The 21,184-nt window shown below is 49.4% G+C and overlaps 1 protein-coding gene across 15 annotated transcripts in view; it reads left to right on the top strand.

The window, feature by feature from the left end:
- The window catches only part of MYT1L (myelin transcription factor 1 like), a 532,891-nt gene extending 520,429 nt beyond the window's left edge, over positions 1-12,462 (top strand). For 8 of the 15 annotated variants that reach the window (XM_032172073.2, XM_058426326.1, XM_032172071.2 and 5 more), the window contains 4 exons: positions 300-409; positions 9,120-9,263; positions 9,577-9,711; positions 10,313-12,462. In XM_032172073.2, the coding sequence (XP_032027964.1) occupies positions 300-409; positions 9,120-9,263; positions 9,577-9,711; positions 10,313-10,339 (416 nt within the window). In that variant the 3' untranslated portion in view covers positions 10,340-12,462. Of the gene's footprint in view, positions 1-299; positions 410-9,119; positions 9,264-9,576 lie in introns of all 15 variants that reach the window. The other 7 variants (XM_058426329.1, XM_058426330.1, XM_032172081.2 and 4 more) reach the window with 5 other exon arrangements.
- The last annotated feature ends 8,722 nt before the right edge of the window (positions 12,463-21,184 follow it).

Here is a 21,184-nt window from a genome sequence, read left to right as displayed (position 1 = left end):
CAGGGCTACATCTAAGACCCAGGTTAACTGTCCCTGGGAGCTCGACCCTCAAAGTGCCTGGGAGTCTTCTGTGTGTCTCAATTGTTTGTTTCTTTTTGTGGGGGACTTAGGTGGGGAAGGGGCAGTGGTAGGGAATAGAAGACACAGAGATTGTGACGATTTTTTCCTTTCTAATTCAAGAGTCTATTTTCCAAGCAAATTCAATTACGAATATAAAAGGAACAAAGAAAGCTCCCAAAATTCTGACTCTAATGTTTTTGTATATAATAGTTTTAACATACTAATGTTCATTATTACAGGTATAGAAAATGATGAAGAAATCAAACAGTTAGATGAAGAAATCAAGGAGCTAAATGAATCCAATTCCCAGATGGAAGCCGATATGATTAAACTCAGAACTCAGGTAACAGTTTTTGAAGCCCTCAATTTTAGCTCTAACACGCGCCATTATACCAGAGATACGTGGCATGAAATCGGCTTTTAGGAGAGCTGCCATTTCCTCTTTATTTGCTCTTTTATTTCCTTTCTTTTTCCACCTTATGATATTGGTCTTCCGCGGACACCGTTCCGTGGCAGTGTTCGCTGTATCAGGGGCCGTGGTTCTCTCGTTTTCAGTCTGCATGTGTGTTTGTGTTTTTTAATGAAGTGCATTTGTGAATAGGCATTTTCAGAGGATCACCTGCAAACAGTGAAAGTTTTCCTTCCAAGATACTTCAGGTCCTCCTGTTACTTAATCACTATATTAAATGTATAGCGACAGCCGATGTTCCCAGAATTTAAAACAAGGAGTGCGTGCCACATAGGACTCCTGGGTGTCTGGGGTTTGGGGAAGCGGCCGCAGTGACTTGCGGCTGCAGATCCTGGGGTTGAGGAGAGAGAGCAGTGGCAGCTGTCAGAGCAGTTGTGGTCACCTAACCCCCTCCATGCCCACAAGCAGCCCACAGGGTAAACGTCCTCAGCCTCATCTTAAACATACAGCTTCTAAGACGGAGAGGCAGCTTCCTCAGCCAAGCCGAGGCCACAGAGGCCAGGCTGGACCCTGTCTGCCTATGCGCCTTGTGCCTGGCATCCCCCACCTTGCTGTGTTAGGGTCCCGCCAAAGTACAGTCTGGGAGTGGAATTTATTTGCTGACCACCCAACCCTCACATTGCCCACAGGGTGAGCGGAGGTGTCCTGTCCTCTTAGAAATGAGGTCTCCATTCCGACCCCTCCCCAGCAGGCCACGGTGTGATGAGGCTCTCGGGGGATGCTGGCCATCCTCCGTGAAGGTTGCTCGGTTGGCTGGGAATGAGCCCCGAGAACTGGATGGAGATGAGGATGGTGTCACCGCCAGCCACCTACGTGATGATGCTGTCCTCCTAACAAACTCCGAGGGGCTCCCTTATTATCCCCTCTCTGTAAATGAAGAGATTGAGGCTGGGGAAGGTTGAGGGCCTTTCCCATGGTCAGCCGGGTGTGGTCAACGGCTCTGCTCAACAGGTGGTTTCTCCCCACTGGACACAGCTTTCCCAAGGATGGAGACAGCCTCTGGGGCTGGGGCCTCAGCAAGCAACCGAAAGGGATTTCCAGGCCCCCCGTGGGTACCAAGGATGAGGCCAAGGGTGGGAACTCCCCACCAGGCCATGTGGCTGCTGCCCGGGCGTTTTGATGCCAACCTACTTCCCCAGAGGGCATCACTGCCTTGATCTCACCGACCTGGTAGCCCCAAGGGCTGTGTTCAGGCCTTCCCAGAGTCTCGCATTGGCCTGGCCGGGGCTCACCCAACACAGGTTGGAGTTTCCCTTAAGACTTACCTGAACGTTGGGCTTGGGGAATGGAGTAACAGCCTGCGGCATTCCTCACCCCCAGGACCAGCCATGGAGGCGGCATCTTGGACTGCACAGGAGACTCCACGGGTGCCAGAGCACTCACGAGCTGCTGGTTCTGGGAGAGAGTAGGAGGTGACCAAGTCAGCAAAGAGTGTTTAATTGGGACAGATCAAAAATTCACCCTTGAGTATTACTCCGTTCTCACACTGTTGATAAATACCTGAGACTGGGTAGTTTATAAAGGAAATGGGTTTAATGGACTCACAGTTCTGCAGGGCTGGGGAGGCCTCAGGAAATTTACAATCATGGCAGAAGGTAAAGAGGAAGCAAGGCACCTTCTTCACAAGGTGGCAGAAAGGAGAAGTGCAAGCAGAGGAAATGCTGGACGCTCATAAAACCATCAGATCTCGTGAGAGTCACCCACTATCACCAGGACAGCATGGGGGAACTCCCCCATGATTTAATTACCTCCACCTGGTCCTGCCCTTCACAGGTGGGAATTATAGGGATTATAATTCGAGGTGAGATTTGGGTGGGGACACAGAGCCAAACCATATCAAGTTGTATTCTGTTTTTGAGGGTGACAAGCCTGAAAATCTTAATTTATTTCCTCCTTTGAATGGCACCTTTCGGGGCACTCTGTGATGAGGCAGAATGTCCTTGTCTGTCCAGGGTATTGAGTCCATGACCTACTGGGGCAACCCAATTCCAATAGGATGCTGTTCAGGAAGGGGGTTCTTCCCACTTCCCGAAACCCCTCCCTCCGCAGTGAAGGCCTGCTGCTCCGTGGCTGTCCATGAGGGATGGACGGCAGCTCTGACGCCAGCTGTGGATGAAGTACTGGGGCTGGGGCTCAGCCGAGGGCTGAGTAGGCTTAGAGGTCATGCCGCCTGGCTCTGAGCCCTAGAGAACAACGCATGTGCCTACACAGGCTGCTTAGAGTAGGAACCCCGGGCACTGTCTGCACCTGCACGGGTGTGGCCTCCCCCTCAGGAAGCACTCAGGTCTGTGTCTGTTCTCACTGGCTCCTTTGTGCCTTTCTTTATCTCTGAGATGAGTAGTTGCTCCTAACAGCATCTATTTGGACCTGATGTCAAAAATGAATGTGAAGACTTCACATTTATTCTTATTGACTTGGCCGATGAGAGAGATGACTTCCCAGATGTGCCCAGGCATGGACCTTCCTCTATTCTAGAAGGGATGGGAATGCACTGAGCCGGAGTCCCCCAGCTCTGCAGCTCTCAGGGTCGGATGATGAGCTCCAGCCCCGAAGTTGTTCTGTGAGCACCAGGCCTGAGCTCAGAGACAGGCAGCTGCTGACACAGGCAGCTGCTGACACAGGCAGCTTAGAGCCTGATGTTCCTTAAACGGGTTAGACCTGGGTCAAAACTTATCAGAAAACAATGTGCGCCCACAGCCAGGAGCCCCCCCTTGCTGCCTGTGCCTCGGCCACTGCCCGGGGAATATGGAGGGGGAACGTGGGGCAGGCCAGCTCTCCAGGGCAGAAAGCGGCCCTGCCTGATGGTCTCGGCCTCCCTGCAGCAGCCTTCATGCCGCTTGCATTTTCCTTTAGAAGGTCCTGACTTTCCCGTGCCTCTCAGGCCCGCACACCCTCAGGGAGCATGGCCAGGAAGGGGAACTGGCCCAGACCCCGTGTTTTCTTGTCCACTCTGACCCAAGAGAAAGGCAGACTTCTCCCAGTGCCCCATGACATGTTCAAGACACACTGACACACGGATGCAGGCCTGTGCACGGAGCCCAAGCCAGAGATGACACAGGGCTGCAGGCCTGTCCCAAGCCCAAGCCATGAGATAGCTGAGAAGTGGATGCCCACGGCCCGATGTTCTCTCTGGAATGGGAGCGGAGGGAAGAACTGTAGAGTCAGTGCTCAGGCCTGCAGCCCAGTGATGAGGGTCCTGCATAGGGAGGGGTCCAGATTTAAATCTGGTAAAGAACAAATCCAAGAGAAGGAAAAAGGAAACTCCGTCCAAGCCTTTAAATTTCACACCTGTGCCGGATGGGGAAGATCGCCACACCTGTGCTGGATGGAGGGAGACCGCCGTGCCTGTGCCGGATAAGGGGGAGACGGCCGTGCCTGTGCCGGATGGGAAGAGACGGCCGTGTCTGTGCCGGATGCAGGGAAGGCCGCCCCTGCCACTCTCTGTGGAAGGGGTTGCGTGTTACATCGCAAGCCCAGAAATGTTCTTACTAAAACTTGGAAAGGTATTTTTCACTGTTCAGTTGTAAGAATTCAAATTAGGACAAACGCAATTTTATTTAATTGAGAAGATGAGTTTTCCAATTTGGAATGTGTTTAAACACTGTTTGGGGTCCAATTAATGCGACCAACACAATTCCTATGTGGCTGAAAAATCCATTCTTATGCTTGGCAGCTTGAAAAGAAGAGTCTGCCTCGGGGTCTTCACCTCACACAAACGCAATCAGAAGTCCCGACACCTGGCCAGGCGCGGTGGCTCACGCCTGTAATCCCAGCACTTTGGGAGGCCGAGGCGGGCGGATCACGAGGTCAGGAGATCGAGACCATCCTGGCTAACATGGTGAAACCCCATCTCTACTAAAAATACAAAAAAGCCAGGCGTGGTGGCGGGTGCCTGTAGTCCCAGCTACTCGGGAGGCTGAGGCAGGAGAATGGCGTGAACCCAGGAGGCGGAGCTTGCAGTGAGCCGAGATCGCGCCATGGGCAAGAAAAAGAAAAAAAAAGTCCCGACACTGGTCCCTTCCCAGTCTCTGACGCAGGCTTTCTCCTGGGGTGGCCCAGCACCAGCAGAACGGTCGAGGTGCCTGTGGGGTCTGCTGTTTCCCCAACCCCATTCAACTGGATTCAGTGTGGCCTCAGCTTCAAGGGCTGAGGCACCCAGGCTGGGCACACCCAAGCCTTGGTTCTGGACTCCAAGATTCCCCAGACACATCTCATCCGATTCAACTCAGTTCACACCAGAGCCCGGAGCAGAGACAAGAAAATCTTGCCCTCCGCCCCAGGGGACACCCGCAAGTTGCTTGTTATCAGAATCCGGAAACAAAAACTGCCGCTGAGGAAGAGAGAGCAGGGGACTCAAGTGCTGGGAGTGGCCCGGGCAAGCGGCATTTGTGTGAACCACATGAGTGCTGAGAGCCTGAGTTCAAGACCCCACCGTGGAGGCCTGGAGCGAGGAGCCCGGGGAGAGACGGTGGGAGTCCTGCAGACACGGGAGGTGGAGGAGGGAAAGGGTCACTCCCGGCACAGCAAACAGCAGGAGCAGAAGGAGGCTGGCTCGGAGCCTGCTGGGAGGCTGGGATGCTGCCCCCCGTGGCCCAAACAGCGGGCATTTGTCAGGGAGGTGGGGGTGGGGGTATTTGAGTATAAAAGGGAGCTCGTGTTTTCAGGCCAGGCTATTCACAAGAAACCCCCCAGCTCCTGGTGCGAGGGCCCAGATGGACCAGTGTGAACAGCCCTGTGCAGCTTGACTTCTGATTGGCAGGTCAGTTAATCCCACAGCCTGCACCACTTTCAGATGATGGCTGTTCTCCCTGGGGCTAAGCCTCTCTGTGATCCAGCCTCCCTGGTCAGCAGGGGCATGGGCAGGAAGCGATCCTTCCTGCACAGGGACACTTTCTTTGGGGTTACGCCCTTCCACCACCCCACTGCTAACGCCTTGGGATTCCCACCCATTTTACACTTCTTCCGGAAATGTTTTCTAAACACATCACGCCATCAAGGTACTTAGTTTAGTCCAGGGATTGGCAAACATTTTCTCTAAAGGACCAGATGGCAAATATTTTAGGCTTCTGGACCACGTAGCTGTGTTGCAGTGCGACAGCCTCACAACACATGTGTGAGTGTGACCCTGTTTCAACACAGCGTCACGTGGTGCTGCAGTCGGAATTTAATAGCTCTTATATGTTACAAAATGCTGTTTTTCTTTCATTTTTGTTTTTTTCTTACCACTAAAAAATGCAAACGCCATTCTTAGCTCAGTCTTAGCTTTCAATGTCAGGCCCCGGACTAGATTTGACCTTTCTCTGCTCCAGGTGTGGTCAGAGACTGCGCAGTCTAAGAAACGCTGAGGTCCGGAAGGACACAGGGTGTGGACAAGTCTGTAAAAACGCAGGTTTGGGCCTAGACTGGCCATCAGGCTGCTGCTGACGCAGGAACTTTCTTGGGAAGATCCAGGAATGCACTGCTTCCTAGCAGCCTGAAAAACCTTTGGCGTTTCTTAAACAATCAAAAACAGAACCCACCTTCGTCAGAGGGCTCCCCGCTTTACCACAGGCGACTCGATGTTTCCGGAAATGCAGACTTAGACTCGTCAGCGCACGTCACTGACGACGGCCGAGGTGGCCGGCCCAGCTCCCAGCCAGGCCCCCAGACCCACTCCCGACACAGGCCCCTCCCCGTGTAAGCACCTGTGATCGGGGACGCCTTCCGAGTGCCAGGAACCACGTACTGTGGCTGCTGTGGGTTGTGTTTGGAAGGGAGACACCGGCCTCTGTGCCCCTCCCCAGTCCGCTCAGCCCCATCCTCGGAGGAGGCCTGGCGTATGAGGGGCTGGGCGGAGCCCCTGCCTCACCTTTCTCAGCAGTGCTGTCTCCCATGACGGCCACAGCGTGCTGGCCAGCTCCAGGACGTTCTGAGAGAGCTCTCCTTTACTCTGGGCCCCTAAGCCTGGGTCAGAGGCCCCAGGAATAACAAATGTCTTCTCACTGCAAACATGCCTCACATCTCAGTGTGAGTTGATGTTGTGGGCAAGGAGCATTACTCCCATTTTCCAGAAAAAGAGCCCACAGTTTGTCTGGCTAGGACAGTAACGGGCAGCAGTGACCGAGACACTCAGCTGCTTGCCACCCTGGAGGAAGGCCTCCGGCAAGCAAACGTGTTCGCATGCAAGAAGCCCGGGGCCCTGCGTGTGTGGGCTGGAGATGCAGGAGATGCAGGGGCCACGGGGGATGCGCTTGAGGGAGGTGAGGCTGCAAGACCTGGCAGATACCCGTCGGTTCTGGTTTTGGGTCTCCAGACATCCCTTCTGACCCTGGACGGGGCTCGCCAAGCAGCCTGGTTCAGGAGATGATCATTTTGGCCAGGGCTTTGATGGGATGTTTGTTCAGACTGCATATTTTGTTCCACAGCTAAGTGGATTCAACACAATGAGATTTGTTCCATTTTGAGAAAAGCAAAGCATTTATAAGCATGGGAGCCCCCCCACCCCCATCCCAGCCACAGACCCGGGTAGCATGGGAAGGAACGGCCTAACTCCTGAGTCTCACAGAGATTCCTGAACACAGGAAGATGTATCTGCCTCTGCAGAAGGGGCTAGACTTTCCAGCAGAGAACATAAGTTGAAGGAGGAATGGATCTAAAATGTGTCCCCAAGAATTTTGCTGGGGACAATGAGACAGGGTGCCACCCCTGCCTTGGTCACCCCACAGGCTGCTTCTCTGCTAAGCCGGGGGAGCAGTTGGACTTCCGTTTACTCTGGGCCCCTAAGACCAGATCAGAGGCCCCAGGAATAACAAATGTCTTCTCACTGCAAACACACTGCACATCTCAGTGTGAGTTCATAATGCAAGGAGCATTATTCCCATTTTCCAGAAGAAGAGCCCACACTTTGCCTAGCTAGGATAGTGGAATAGCCAGAAGCACCTCTGAGACACTCAACCAGAGGCGAGCTGGGCTGGGCTCATCCAGGAGCGCGTGCTGAGGGCCAGTGATGGGGAGGCCTCTGCAGGGTTCCCTGAGCACAGACAGGAGGGGCCTAGGGGCCTGGAGCAGCCGCCGTCTAGGAAAGCCACCAGATGCAAAGGGCAGGAGCCTCCTGCTCAGGGCCACCCAGGAAGGGCTACAGAACGCTCTGGAAGACAAGCACCGGGCACACAGCCCTTCGGGGCCCACCCAGGAGTCATGGGAGGGCAGGCACCCACTCCTGAGCCTGCAAGGGGGCAGCTGGGAGGGGAACATTAATTTGATAAACAACCCCAAAGAAAACGAATGAGAAGGTCGCCCAGGACGCGCATGGAAATAACACTGTGTGATTTTGGTGGGCTCTCCACAGGGACCTGTCCCTGCGGGAATGGTGGGGGCTGCGATTCCTTCCAAGGAGAAGGCCCACCCTCCCCACTTCATCCTGGAGGGCGCCTCTGAGGGGCTCCAGTTTTCTAACAGGGGGCCTGGGCCTGAGGCTGGTGACTGGGAGAATCTGGGATTTGACCCAGTACAGCCAAGGGAGGGCCAGAACATAGGAGAAGGCAGGGCCGAGAGGGAGAGGAGGAGAGACTCTCGTGAGAGGACTTGGGAATGACACGTCAGGGAAGGAGAGGAGCGGGCAGGCCAGGCAAGCCAGCCGTGGACTCTGCGGGTCGGCTCAGTCTTCCAGGGAGAAGCCCCAGATCACGCAGGGCAGAGGCACCCCTGGGTGCCTAAGGCAGACACCCCATGGGCAGGGCAGCTCCCCACCTGCTGTGTGTGAAGCTAGTCCTGTGCTGTTATAGGCAGAGGCCCTGAACTCAAGCCCCTTGACCTTGGTGATACTTATATTATCTCTGGAATATGCGAGGAAGGGTCCGTGGTGGGCCTTTTTCCTTAGAGAAATGCAGGAAGATCACCCTGTGGGCACAGTGCCAGCCTGGTGCCATCTGAAGAGACAGTGACACCCCCACACAGAAATGAGCATTGGAGGACTTAGCTGTGGCAGAATTTTATTCAGGCTAGAAAGGAGAAGTATTCGCATCAAGTCAGTAGCACACTAAGCCCCCTACACACTGCAGTCCCATCAGGCCGGCTGAGAGAACAGGAGCGCGCAAGCAAACAGTCTCAGTTCCCCGGTTGTCAAGTGCAATGAATCCAAAGCACAGGCAGCAGGTCCTTAAATGACAAGCTCTCACCGCTGAAGCCTTTTTTTTTTTTTTTTTGTGAGACGGAATCTCGCTCTGTCACCCAGGCTGGAGTGCAATGGTGTGATCTCAGCTCACTGCAACCTCCACCTATCGGGTTCAAGCTATTCTCATGTCTCAGTCTCCCGAGTAGCTGGGATTACAGGCGCCTGCCACCACGTCCGGCTAATTTTTGTATTTTTAGTAGAGACGGGGTTTAACCATGTTGGCCAGGCTGATCTTGAATTCCTGACCTCAAGTGATCTGCCTGTCTTGGCCTCCCAAAATGCTGGGATTCCAGGCGTGAGCCATGGCGCCCGGCCCCAAGCCTTTCTCCTTCAGCGAGAGGCCCCTTTTTCGCACCCAGTAGACCATGGCCCCCGGCAACAACCACACGCTCCTGGGTCCTCCTGGTGTTACATGTCAAGCACACTTGTGCATTTCAGATTACCACGATGGAGAGCAACCTGAAGACCATCGAGGAGGAAAACAAAGTGATTGAGCAGCAGAACGAGTCTCTCCTCCACGAGCTGGCGAACCTGAGCCAGTCTCTGATCCACAGCCTGGCTAACATCCAGCTGCCGCACATGGTAAGTGACTGAGCACGCAAGGCAGCAATGTGGAGCCCTCCACAGCGCACAGCCTAAAGTAGATGCCGTTTTTATTGTTATTTTCATGGTTCTTCAGCCTTTGGCAAATGTTTGTGGTTACCACCCCGAAACCATACCATTAACTGCTAGAAACATGGGCGGGGCTGACCCCAGAAACTTAAGTGTGCTCTGAGCCAGCCTTTGAAATAGTATAAAACCAGGGGCACTATGCTATGCTGCTATTTTATGCTTTTGTAAATATACTATTAAGAAAATAAAAGTTGTATATGAACTACTATTTAATATCTCGTAGGAGCCAATCAATGAACAAAATTTTGATGCTTACGTGACTACTTTGACGGAAATGTATACAAATCAAGATCGTTATCAGAGTCCAGAAAATAAAGCCCTACTGGAAAATATAAAGCAGGCTGTGAGAGGAATTCAGGTCTGAACAGCTGCTGTAGTGATGAAACTCTTGCTTAAAAAGGATGCCTCTTGTTTTTTGCTGCTGTAACTTACCAGAAAGTGTTCTATATTTATTTCTGTTTGAAACAGTGTTATGCTTACAAGACTTCATAATGATTTTATGTCTTGCTTTAAAGATAGTACCTGCAGAATAGTTTTTGAATACACCCACATTTTGTACGTTTCCATGTAAGCTGACATAGTGTTCTGCCATGTAATGTTTATAGCTGCTGATGTATGCACATTTGGGGGTATATCTATTTCTGAAGAGGTAAGCTGATCAAAATAAATAGAGTGTAAATTCTTTTTAATGCTTTAGTGATTAAATGTTTTAGTATTTTGAACTGAAATGGACACACAAACACACACACACACACAAACCCACAGCTTTGAATGACCATGTTGTGGCCGACCAGCCGCTTTTTAGATGTTATCATTTGCCTCATGTTGGAGGACTTTATGGAATTTAAGAAATACATTTTGTGTGCATATTGTTTCATAGCAAGAATTGGTTGCAAAAATGCTTTATTTTTGAACAATGCTTGGAAATATTATGTGACTTTTTTGTTTGTTTGTTTTAGGAGGATGGTGTATGGTGGGGGCAATAAATGAGGTTTTTTGCATTCCAAGGAAATGGCATATGGATTAACTGTAAGAAATGAAATAAGTAATTTATTGTAAGACAACATCAAGCCATGGAAACTTGGCAGAAGATTCAAAGCAGCTTAAACAGCACTTTTAAATTAACTCCTAAGCATTACATGGTGTGACTGTGGAAACTCCAGTTCAGACAGGATCTTATCAGAGGTGGACCACGTGAAGATTTCCTTTTCCTTTCTCAATAAACTTTGGAACGACCTTCTTGTATCTCCCCTAGAGTTTCGTGCCCCTCTGAACTGTCTGTTATTGCAATGTAGTTTATCAACAGAATTTGTGTGTTTTCGATTTAAGCTAAAAGATAATTTAAGAACATTTATTTCCCCTTTTCACTTTAAAAAATTATGATTATTCCTATTATTGTTATGAACCTTCTTATTTTACATTTGAGGGATAAAGGCAAATGATTTGTGAGTCTTCTAGTTACCGGACCGAGTTTTCTGCTGGATCTGGTGGGAAGGCAGCTCGGTAAAGTTTCTCTCCTGCTCCCCCCGCCCGACTTTGACTCTGAATAAGCATTTGGTCCTATTCAGAGGACTCTTACACGACGTTTCTGTTCTACACTTGGTTGGAGACCAGTTGACCATAGAGCATTTGCAGAGCCTTGTTGTTTGATTTCTTGTGACTATTCTAAGAATGAATGCAATCAGATTTTAAAAGTAACTAAATATACTTCAGCACTTTTTTGCTTTAAACTAGATCATCTTAGACTTGTTTATACCTTCCAGATTTGATTGTTTTACTCCAAATGACTGCACTATATGTATGCATAAGACCACTTTTGAGTGCTGCGTTCCCCCTTCTCAGTAGTCCTTTGACGATGTGTTGTGTTTTCTGATGTTGACTTGATTTCCATTTAATAGCATCTCTTCCTTCCATGTCTTGATGTTATGCAGGAAGTACGGACGTACTTTACATTTTTGTTATGAAATAAAAAAAAAGATGGGTTTTGTAAAAATAAAAAAAAATATTTTTAGCAGAACAGGACTTACAGGGTCATTGTCCCCACAATGTGCCAGTCGACTATTTGCACTTACCTTGTTCTATATATCCGTACGGAGGTGTGCAATTCCTCGTGTCAGTAGCCTTGTGACACTGAACCTGGATGGATTATAGAGGAGCCCTCACGGCTGATCAATAATGTTGCGAAGGGAGACTACAGGGATCTCACGACAAATATTCTGATACAATACTCAACCTCGGTATATATATATATGTATAAATATATGTATATCCCAGCGGCACTTTATACTGTTCACTGTACAAAAGCTTACAGTTGTCCACAAGGACTTTAATAACTAGCTGGGAAAAAGATGATGTAATTACTTCGGGGCTCTGCGGAACCGTCCCTGTACAGCGCCCCCTTTCTGTTGTGCTATTGGTTGCAGCTGCCATGCTCAGAATGCGTTTTGAGAGCTGAAGCAAGGTGCTTGCAGTCACCTGAGGCCGTCCGTGTGGCCCAGGGCCCCAGCCGCCTTTAGGGCCCCCATTGTTCATAACAGCATATGCATTTCCCCACCGCGTTGTGTCTGCAGCTTCTTTGCCAATATAGTAATGCTTTTAGTAGAGTACTAGATAGTATCAGTTTTGGATTCTTATTGTTATCACCTATGTACAATGGAAAGGGATTTTAAGCACAAACCTGCTGCTCATCTAACGTTGGTACATAATATCCAATCAAAAGTTATCTGTGACTATTATATAGGGATCACAAAAGTGTCACATATTAGAATGCTGACCTTTCATATGGAATTATTGTGAGTCATCAGAGTTTATTATAACTTATTGTTCATATTCATTTCTAAGTTAATTTAAGTAATCATTTATTAAGACAGAATTTTGTATAAACTATTTATTGTGCTCTCTGTGGAACTGAAGTTTGATTTATTTTTGTACTACACGGCATGGGTTTGTTGACACTTTAATTTTGCTATAAATGTGTGGAATCACAAGTTGCTGTGATACTTCATTTTTAAATTGTGAACTTTGTACAAATTTTGTCATGCTGGATGTTAACACATCTTACTCTAAATAAAAAAGGTGTTGCCACATTTGTAGCACGAAGGATCTCTAACCCGGGTCTGCGTCTTCACTTGAGTCTGGGAAATGCTGTCTGGGGCCCCGTGGGATCCCCTCGAAGACTTTCACTCCAACTTAGTTGCTTTTAACATTTTTACCAGTTTGATTCTCAACTCCGAGGCATATAGAAGTCAATGACTGTTAGAAAACTATGTGACTGTCTCGGCATCCCCACCGGGCCGTCCTTTTCCCATTTGCTGTCGCTCCTGCCCCTCGCTGGGCTAGGCCATCTGAGAGCGAGCCCGGACGGAGGACATGGCGCCTTCTGGCACAGGGCTCCCCTGGGCAGGGAATTCTCCACCAGCAGCCCTGCAGCCACCACACTTGGGGGCGTTGCCATTGTGCATGCGTCAGCATCTCAGCGCGCCCAGGCAGGGCAGTCACGTCCTTTGTAGAGCCTTTCTTCTTCTGGAATCCAGTCAAGGAGGCGCACTGCTCCCAGCTGGTCCGTCCCTGTCCCTGTCACCTCCTTATTACTGAGCAGTTTCTCGGCCTGCCTGTCTCCCAGAACACAGACAGTTTTCAACTGCCCAGGGCCATTGTTTTACAAAATGGCCCAAACTGGCTGCCACCTCCTGACTGATTCAGGTTAACTGGGAGACTTGTCCTTCTCCAGTTTCACATCAGGGGAGCAGAAGGACAGGCAGCCCATCGTTGGTTACCTGGGTGTTGAAAGATGGTGCCTTCTTACTTCCATGCTGTTGGCAGGGATCCCAGCAGCAAGTTACCCATAAAACTTAAATTGCCCTTCAAATATAATTTAACAATGAATTACCCACTTTCGCATCACCTATATTCGTAAATGTCATGGTTTAAAATTCCAAAAATACCTTCCTCTCATAGACACAATCACCCAAAATATAAAATTTGAGAAAGGGACTCTGATAACCTTAGTTAAATTTCATAATTTATTCCCAGTGGTGCCTTCAGCTGCTTCATGATTCAAGGTCCTCTGAGCACTTCTTATAAGCCAGTGTGTTCTGATGGCTCATTTGTGACAGCACTGCTTCCTGGAAGCACTGGTGATTGCAGTGAGCCCCCCTCCAGTCCTTGGTAGAGTCTTCAGAGCTGACAGAAGAGAGGGGCGGCTCTCACTTCTACCACCCTGCATCTCTGTCTCTCTAGATGCACACAGTGGAAGAAGCTCTGTCAAAGGCTGTCTTTAGGAACAAGCCAAGTTAGTGATGTGGTGACTCAGGTCTGTCTGTTAGGATTATTAAAAGCTATTTTTCCATAGGAACAGTATGCCTGAGAATTGGTGTAAACATTTTAGAAAGCAATTTAACAATATTTTCAAAAATCTTAGAAAATTTATATTTTGCCTCAATCTCAGTCTATACCAGAAATACCAAAACAATTACAAATGTACCAAAATCAATAAAAGCAACTCTAAAGTCCTATTACAGAGGAATGATGAAGCAATTCATGATCCATGAATTTTATGGAGTACTAGAGAGCTCTTAAAATAATGGCTATAAAAACCTTTTAATAAGGGGATTATGATAAAGTAGGTGAAGAATCCAGAAAAAAATTACAAATGCATGAAGGGGCAAGTTATCAACAAAAAGAGTTGGACTCTGTAAAATATTTGAAGAGATCTATCCTGAGCCGAATATGGGTGGTCATGGTCCATGACACAGCCCTCAGGGGGCGCTGAGACCATGTGCCCAAGGTGGTTGGGGCACAGATTGATTTTATACGTTTTAGGGAGGCACGAGACATCAATCAAATACATTTAAGAAATACGTTGGTTTGGTCCAGAAAGGTGGGACAACTCAGAGTGGGGGCTTCCAGGCTATTGGTGAATTTAAACATTTTCTGATTGACAATTGGTTGAGTTTGTCTAAAGACCTGGCTGGGATTGATAGAAAGGGAATGTTCAAGTTAAGATAAAGATTGTGGAAACCAAAGTTCTTTTGAAGTCTTATAGTGGCTCCCCTTAGAGACAATAGATGACTAATGTTTCCTATCAGATTTTATTTTATTTTATTTATTTATTTTTTATTCTTTTTTTTTTTTGAGACGGAGCCTCACACTATTGCCCAGGCTGGAGTGCAATGGCACAATCTCGGCTCACTGCAGCCTCCGCCTTCTGGGTTCACGCAATTATCCTGCCTCAGCCTCCCGAGTAGCTGGGATTACAGGCGCACACCATCACATCGGCTAATTTTTTGTATTTTTAGTAGAGACGGGGTGTCACCGTGTTGGCCAGACTGATCATGAACTCCTGACCTTGTGATCCTCCCACCTCAGCCTCCCAAAGTGCTGAGATTAGCGCGTGAGCCACCGCGCCCGGCCTTCCTATTCGGATCTTAGTTAATCTCTTCAGGATTGAGAGGGCCTGGAAGAAAAAGATCCAGTTATGTTAACAGAGATTCTTTACAGATGCAAATTTTCCCCCTACAAAGAACAGCTTTGCAGGGCCATTTCAAAATATGGCAAAGAAACATGTTTTGGGGTAAAATATTTTGATTTTCTTCCTTGTCTTGTAATGTTATGCCAGAGTCAGGTTGGAAAAGTAAGTCATGATATATAGGTTGAATAAAACCCATCTGATGAGAATTGATGGTTGGCAGGGCATCACTCCCCAGACCCCTTCAATAGGAATTTGGGCAAGATAAAAAGAGCAGAGTTTAGTCCTCGGCCTTAGCAAAATAAACTTCTGAATTGGTTGAGACCTGTCTCAGATACTTACTGGTTTACACAACACAGCTGGGTAATGAGGCAGAGCTCAGGGTCTTAAGGGAGAAGCAATTTAAGTATATGAAGATAATCGGGCTTTCATCCTTTGTATTTCACTTACTATGACACACACAAGTTATCAGTCACTGTTCAGACACTGGGTCAAGCAGAAAACATCCCATCCTAATGAATGTGGTTGGCATAGACCCCCTTGTATAATAATAAAACAGGCACATGGCAGCTCCCAAGCACCCTGACTTCCAGTATCAAATAGAGTGGCCTAAGGGGAAGCCTCACCGTTGGTCCTAATGAGGCCTCCCCCGTGTGAGGTCAAATGTGGGGCGTGCTGGACTTCCCGTCTGGTCTCTGACCCCATCCTCGCATCCTAATTTCTTTTTGTCCTCTTCTTGCTTTTTAATTAAATGGGTTTTTTCTTTCTAGAGCATTGTTCGTGTCCTTCCAGTTTCTTCAAATCTTCGTTGAGCAAAAGGTACGATAAGGAAATAAAGAAGGACCAGTATTACCCACAAACACAGGGATGTGTGTGTGGATGACCGGATAAAGGCGGGAAATTAATCAGAGAAGGAAAGAAGAGGGAGGGGCCGGTGATGGAATCAGGAGATTGAGAATTCCGTCTTAGAGCCCGAAAGAGAGATAATCGAAGGTAAGTCATGGCCATCAATACTTAGGGCTCAACAACTGTCCCCAGCTTCCACCACGGCTTTGTTTTCTGGCCGAATGCGGTGGGAGCCCGGCCTTCCTTAGGATCCGTCCCTCCCCTCGGAGGCCGGCAGCCTCGCCCAGCAACAGCAGAGAACCATGCTCTTTCCACAGGCCGCCAACAAAACGTGAAGCATCTGATAAAAACCATGAGCAATCATAGTGTTTCCCTTTTCTAAGGAACAAATTGTTTCCTTCTCATGTGTGAGATACAAACAGTAGGCATTCAACTCATTTGCCTTCTTTGATATATGGGGAACAAAACCACCCAAGACCATCTGGGGAGACAGCCAGAGACGTGCCATCGTTAAACGTCTCATATGCGTCAGCCCCAAGCGAGGTGTCTTACACAGTTATCCCCACGGAAGGGGCCTCCTGACGCCTGAACAGCATCCGCCCCAGGACCCAGCTCTGTCAGGCATGTCTGAAGGCGGAGGCCTTTCCCCAGGACCCAGCTTCGCCAGGCATGTCTGACGGCGGAGGCCTTTCCCCAGAACCCAGCTTTGCCAGGCATGTCTGACAATGGAGGTGTTCCTGAGAAGTGTCTCACCGCAGTGAGACGGGTCATGGAACCGTCTCCTCATCTTTTCCCAAATCCTCTCCTCATCTTTTCCCAAAGAGAGAATCTCTGCCCCTCTACCCAGGAGGGGACCGTGTTGGAATGAACAGGACTCTGTCTCCCTCCTGTACTAGGAGTGACCTCTTTAAAGAGAGATGTGGCCTAAGAATATTAGAATCCAAGTAAGATGTGACTTATCCAGAAAAGAAGGTTTAAAAAGAATACAGCATTGTCATGTTCAAAGATCTTCAGAACTTAGGAGCTAATTTAAACTTACTTAGATAGAATTTAGTGCAGAGGTTCATCGGGGGATATAGAAGTCTAGATGGAGGTTACTGACTTTACAAAGAGACTGAAAAGTTGAGGTTGTGACACTACCTGCAAATGAGACCATAACTCAGGCCCCATGTGTCTCCCCAGACGCTCCCAGCCTGTCTCTCTGATGGTTTACAAAACCTCATCAAGCTGGGAAGGCCACCCCCAAAATTACTTGGGAGCCTCAAATTGTTTCCTTAGTTCGGTGGAAATAAGCAAAGACTGCCCAAATGACAAGAGACAGAGGTTGCTTATCCCGAGCTCCTTAGAGTTAGGGAGCCGAGCACCATCACTTGCATTTTCGCAGAGACTCCGGCAGGCTGGGCGTGGGAGCTTCCCGGGGAAGGGAAGGCACCCGGTGAGCCCCGATGGAGGCTGCTGGCCTGGGAGCTGGGGCGGCAACTGGAATCGGGGCGTCCCGTGTGAGTGTCGGGGGAGCACATTTGTCTTTCTCGGTTTGTCCTCAATGGGACATCAGGGCAGGAGCCGGGGCAGCTGTGAGTTATTAAGCTCTGACCAGCTGGAGCTGATTGTTACGGCGTTGTTGCTCAGCTTTTTGGATCGTCACTAGGGACAGCGATCGGGATTCCTGCACGTCTGATCTGCAGATAGCAAGCGGGCATCCGGGGCTGTTCACTGCGGGTAAGGGCTTGGTGTCCTGTGCTGGTTGTGGGTCTGATTTCTGCTTTCACATGTGGTCAATCCATCGTCCGCTTGTATTTTCATCTCTCAGTCATAGGCGTCTTTCAACGTTGCAAAAATTAGAATGAAGAAATAAAGTATTTTCTGTGTTAGAATTAGGCATATTTAGCATTTTAAGAATTGAAATATTTAAGAGAATCTGATCAATTAAAGTGATGCCTCAGCCAGGAGACTAAAATTTCAATTGTGTATTTTTGTTACTGATGTAACTGTGATCCCTCCATGTGTGCACCCAGGCTCATTAAAAGAAACACAGCCCCACTGCTTATCAGCTTTATTGTCAAAAAAAAAAAAGAAAATACAAGGAAGCAACAGACAGTGGGGCTTTTAGGGGAAGGTGAGCACATCACACTTGTAAAGTCCGCGTGGAAGGTTTAATGAGGTTCAGTTCACCACTTTGTGTGCAGGACCGAAGGTTAATCAAAGGACCCCTAAATCTCGATTGCTCACACCTGTCGTATTTAAAGAAAAGAACAGCTTTTGTAAGTTGAGCTTTTAAAAGCTTAAGGAAGGCTAGGTGCTATGGCTCACACCTGTAATCCCAGCACTGTGGGAGGCCGAGGCGGGCAGATTATGTGAGGTCAGGAGTTCGAGACCAGCCTGGCAATCATGGTGAAACCCCATCTCTAGTAAAAATACAAAAATTAGCCGAGCATGGTGGCGCACGCCTGTAATCCCAGCTACTTGGAAGGCTGAGGCAGGAGAATTGTTTGGACCCGAAAGGCAGAGGTTACAGTGAGCTGAGATCGCACCACTGCACTCCAGCCTGGGTGACAGAGTGAGACTTCGTCTCAAAATAAAATAAAAGCCTTAGAAAGAACTAGGATTTTTCAATGTGTCATTTTAAAGCTGAAGTAACTTCTATTTTGCATTAAAAAAAAATCTTTGAGTGGCCAGGCGCAGTGGCTCACGCCTGTAATCCCAGCACTTTGGGAGGCCGAGACAGGTGAATCAGCTGAGGTCAGGAGTTCGAGATCAGCCTGGCCAACATGGTGAAACCCCGTCTCTACTAAAAATACAAAAATTAGCCGGGCGTGGTGGGTCATGCCTGTAATCTCAGCTACTCGGGAGGCTGAGGCAAGAGAATTGCCTGAGCCAGGGAGGCAGAAGTTGCAGTGAGCCGAGATCATGCCACCGCACTCCTGCCTGGCTGGCAGAGTGAGGCTCTGCCTCAAAAAAAAAAAAAAAAAAAAAAAGAAACAATTTTTGAGCAAGGTCTCAAAGAAAGCAGAGTGTGTATTATCTTCTTCTCACCTCCTCGATGCTGGGAAAGACCTGCCTTGACCGAAGCCTGGTCAGGCTCCTTAGGCTTGACCTTAGCATTCTCCCTGTTGGGCCCACCTCGCCCAGTTGTAGCAAAAATATTATGTTGGTTTAGAGAGAACCCCCACCCTCCACACCTGACCCCCTCCGTAGCTAACTGGGTTCCTCATCTCTCCCCATCCCCAGGTGGCGCCCGACCCTCCCGCTGCCTTCAGCAGGAGTCCTGTTTGCTATGAGACCTTTCCTCACTCATCATAAGGTCGCAACCTGGCTGACACCCCTAGAATGAGAGGCAGGTTAACAAGAAAAACACAACGCATTTCTTTAATCCAAGTTTTATGTAGCCCCTGAGGTTTCCAAAGGAAGACCCAAAGACCAAGGGAAAGCTGAGATTCTGCTCGGATTCCATGAAGATGGGCGGCCATGGAGAAACATGATGGGACAAAGGGAGAGATCGCCCAGCAGGGGCCCCAGCAAGGCTGGTCCGTCCACGTTCCTCTCAGCCTCTCTGGGTAGCACGCTGTGGGGGCTCGGGAATCGACACCCCAGAATGTGGGGCTTTGATGTGTTGAACTGAAGAAACAGCCTCTCCAGGTCTCTCTGATCACCCTCCCTCACGTCCCATCTGAATTCCCTGCGTCCCAAAGCACAGGGTGAAGCTGCTGTCGGAGTCTGAACCCACCAAAGAAGGAAACGGTCACCCCTGGTCTCTTCCCTGAGTTTTTCTCAGCTGGATTCCTGTCACAGAAAGAAAGACCAAAGCGTCAATCCACCTGGACAGACGTGTCATAAGCCACGGTCTGCTCTGTGGGCCCAACAGACGTTGCCTCAGATCACTGTATATTCTCCACCCCATTGAATTTCCCTAAAGGTCATTTACTACCCGCTAAACTCATCCACACACCCCATTTCCCTTTCCCCTAAAAGGGCGGGTGTATCAGCGTCTGTCCCATCGCATGGTGAGGCAGCACTTCCTCACCCTGTGCATGTTTCTATCTGCGTACCTTTACCCTTATTAATCGTCCTTTTACCAGTAGACTTTTAGCAAACCTTCAGAGGGTAGAAAGGGGGTTTTCCCTTGGCCCCTACAGTTACTTCCTTCTGTCTACGGGACAGGACCCTTCTGGAATGAGTGTCTTGAAGGGAGAAGGGAGAGAGTGACCTTTCCAGATTTTTTGGCTTGCCTTTAAGGAGGGGGCCTCTAGGTTTTAGGACTCCCTAGGGGCATAGGAATTCCAGTTTCTACCACTGCTTTAGGGGAGGCTGAGGAGGGAGAGAGGAGAACGAGAGACCGCAGCCCAGCGTCGGAGCCTTTCAGCATCCTGCAGCTCAACGAACACCGCAGCCAAGGTGCATACCTTGGGGTATCATGCTCTGAGCCCCAACATCTGCAAAGGTAGGTGTCACTGTCTCCTTCGTGCACCACAGGAAACCAGCTGAGAAAGCCAAATGCTTTGTCCCAAGTCACAGGCAGGTGCATGGCAGTGCAGAGAGTCCGGTCTGAGCCCCCTGCACCCTGAGAGCTGCCCCCAGATGAGGAGCCCAGGGGAGCATGTGAGCTCCCTCCAGTTCACCACTTCCTTCCATGAGACATCGGCCCATATGCGTGAAGGGGACAGGAGGCAGGTGGTCCTGTGGGTGGCTCATGGGAAGAATAGCACCGTGACCACAACAAGCTTGCAGCTCTCAAAAAAAGAAAAAAGAACAAAGGAAAGAACATTAAAAGTTAGGGCTGAAGGAGGAGCTGGAACTAACATCAGAGGCTTTAAGTGTCTGCCACTGGGCTAGAAGGTGAGGTGGCACCTCCCTGTGTGACATAGAGCCCAAGACAGGCTCTCCCTGTGTGGGAACTCGTGTAGAGCCCACAGTCCCCATTCACGACCCTGCAGGAGCTCACCAGGAGAGACTGCAGCAGCTCATCAAAGTCTGCGCTCTCCTCCTGGGGCAGGTGGGGCTCCAGTTCCCGCACCCCTTCTCGTCAGGTGGAGCCTAAATAGAACAGTCAGGTATCGATCAGGTAACAGCAAACTGGTTTCTAGCCAATGGAACGTTACGTGGGCAGGACTGCGGTGGAGGGGAGAAAAAAATAAAATCCTTTTCCTCTACCCATCACAGTTTCCACAGCTGCGGACTTGCAAATTAGACTTGCGAGAAACAGGTTAACATGAGAAAAACAGAAGTTTATTCACACGTGCCTCTCACAGGTACACACAGCAGCACCCAGTGCTGAGAGTGCCGGGGTGGGTGGACTTGTGTTTATCCATCATCTCAGACCCAAACAAAGGAAAGGAGTTTTGAGCTTCTGGGTGCAGTTGGCAAATTACAGGAAAATGACCAGGGAAAGCAGGTAGGCCAGCCTCTGCTGGTGAGGCTCTGCTGGTGTGGCTCTGCTGGTGAGGCTCTGCTGGTGTGGCTCTGCTGGTGTGGCTCTGCTGGTGAGGTTCTGCTGGTGTCTGCTGGTGAGGCTCTGCTGGTG

Source organism: Hylobates moloch, unplaced genomic scaffold (genome assembly GCF_009828535.3).
Source record: "Hylobates moloch isolate HMO894 unplaced genomic scaffold, HMol_V3 SCAFFOLD_13, whole genome shotgun sequence".
In the NCBI taxonomy this organism is placed as follows: domain Eukaryota; kingdom Metazoa; phylum Chordata; class Mammalia; order Primates; family Hylobatidae; genus Hylobates; species Hylobates moloch.
Note: the sequence above shows the minus strand (reverse complement) of the source record. Positions and strands in the feature narration are given on the sequence as shown.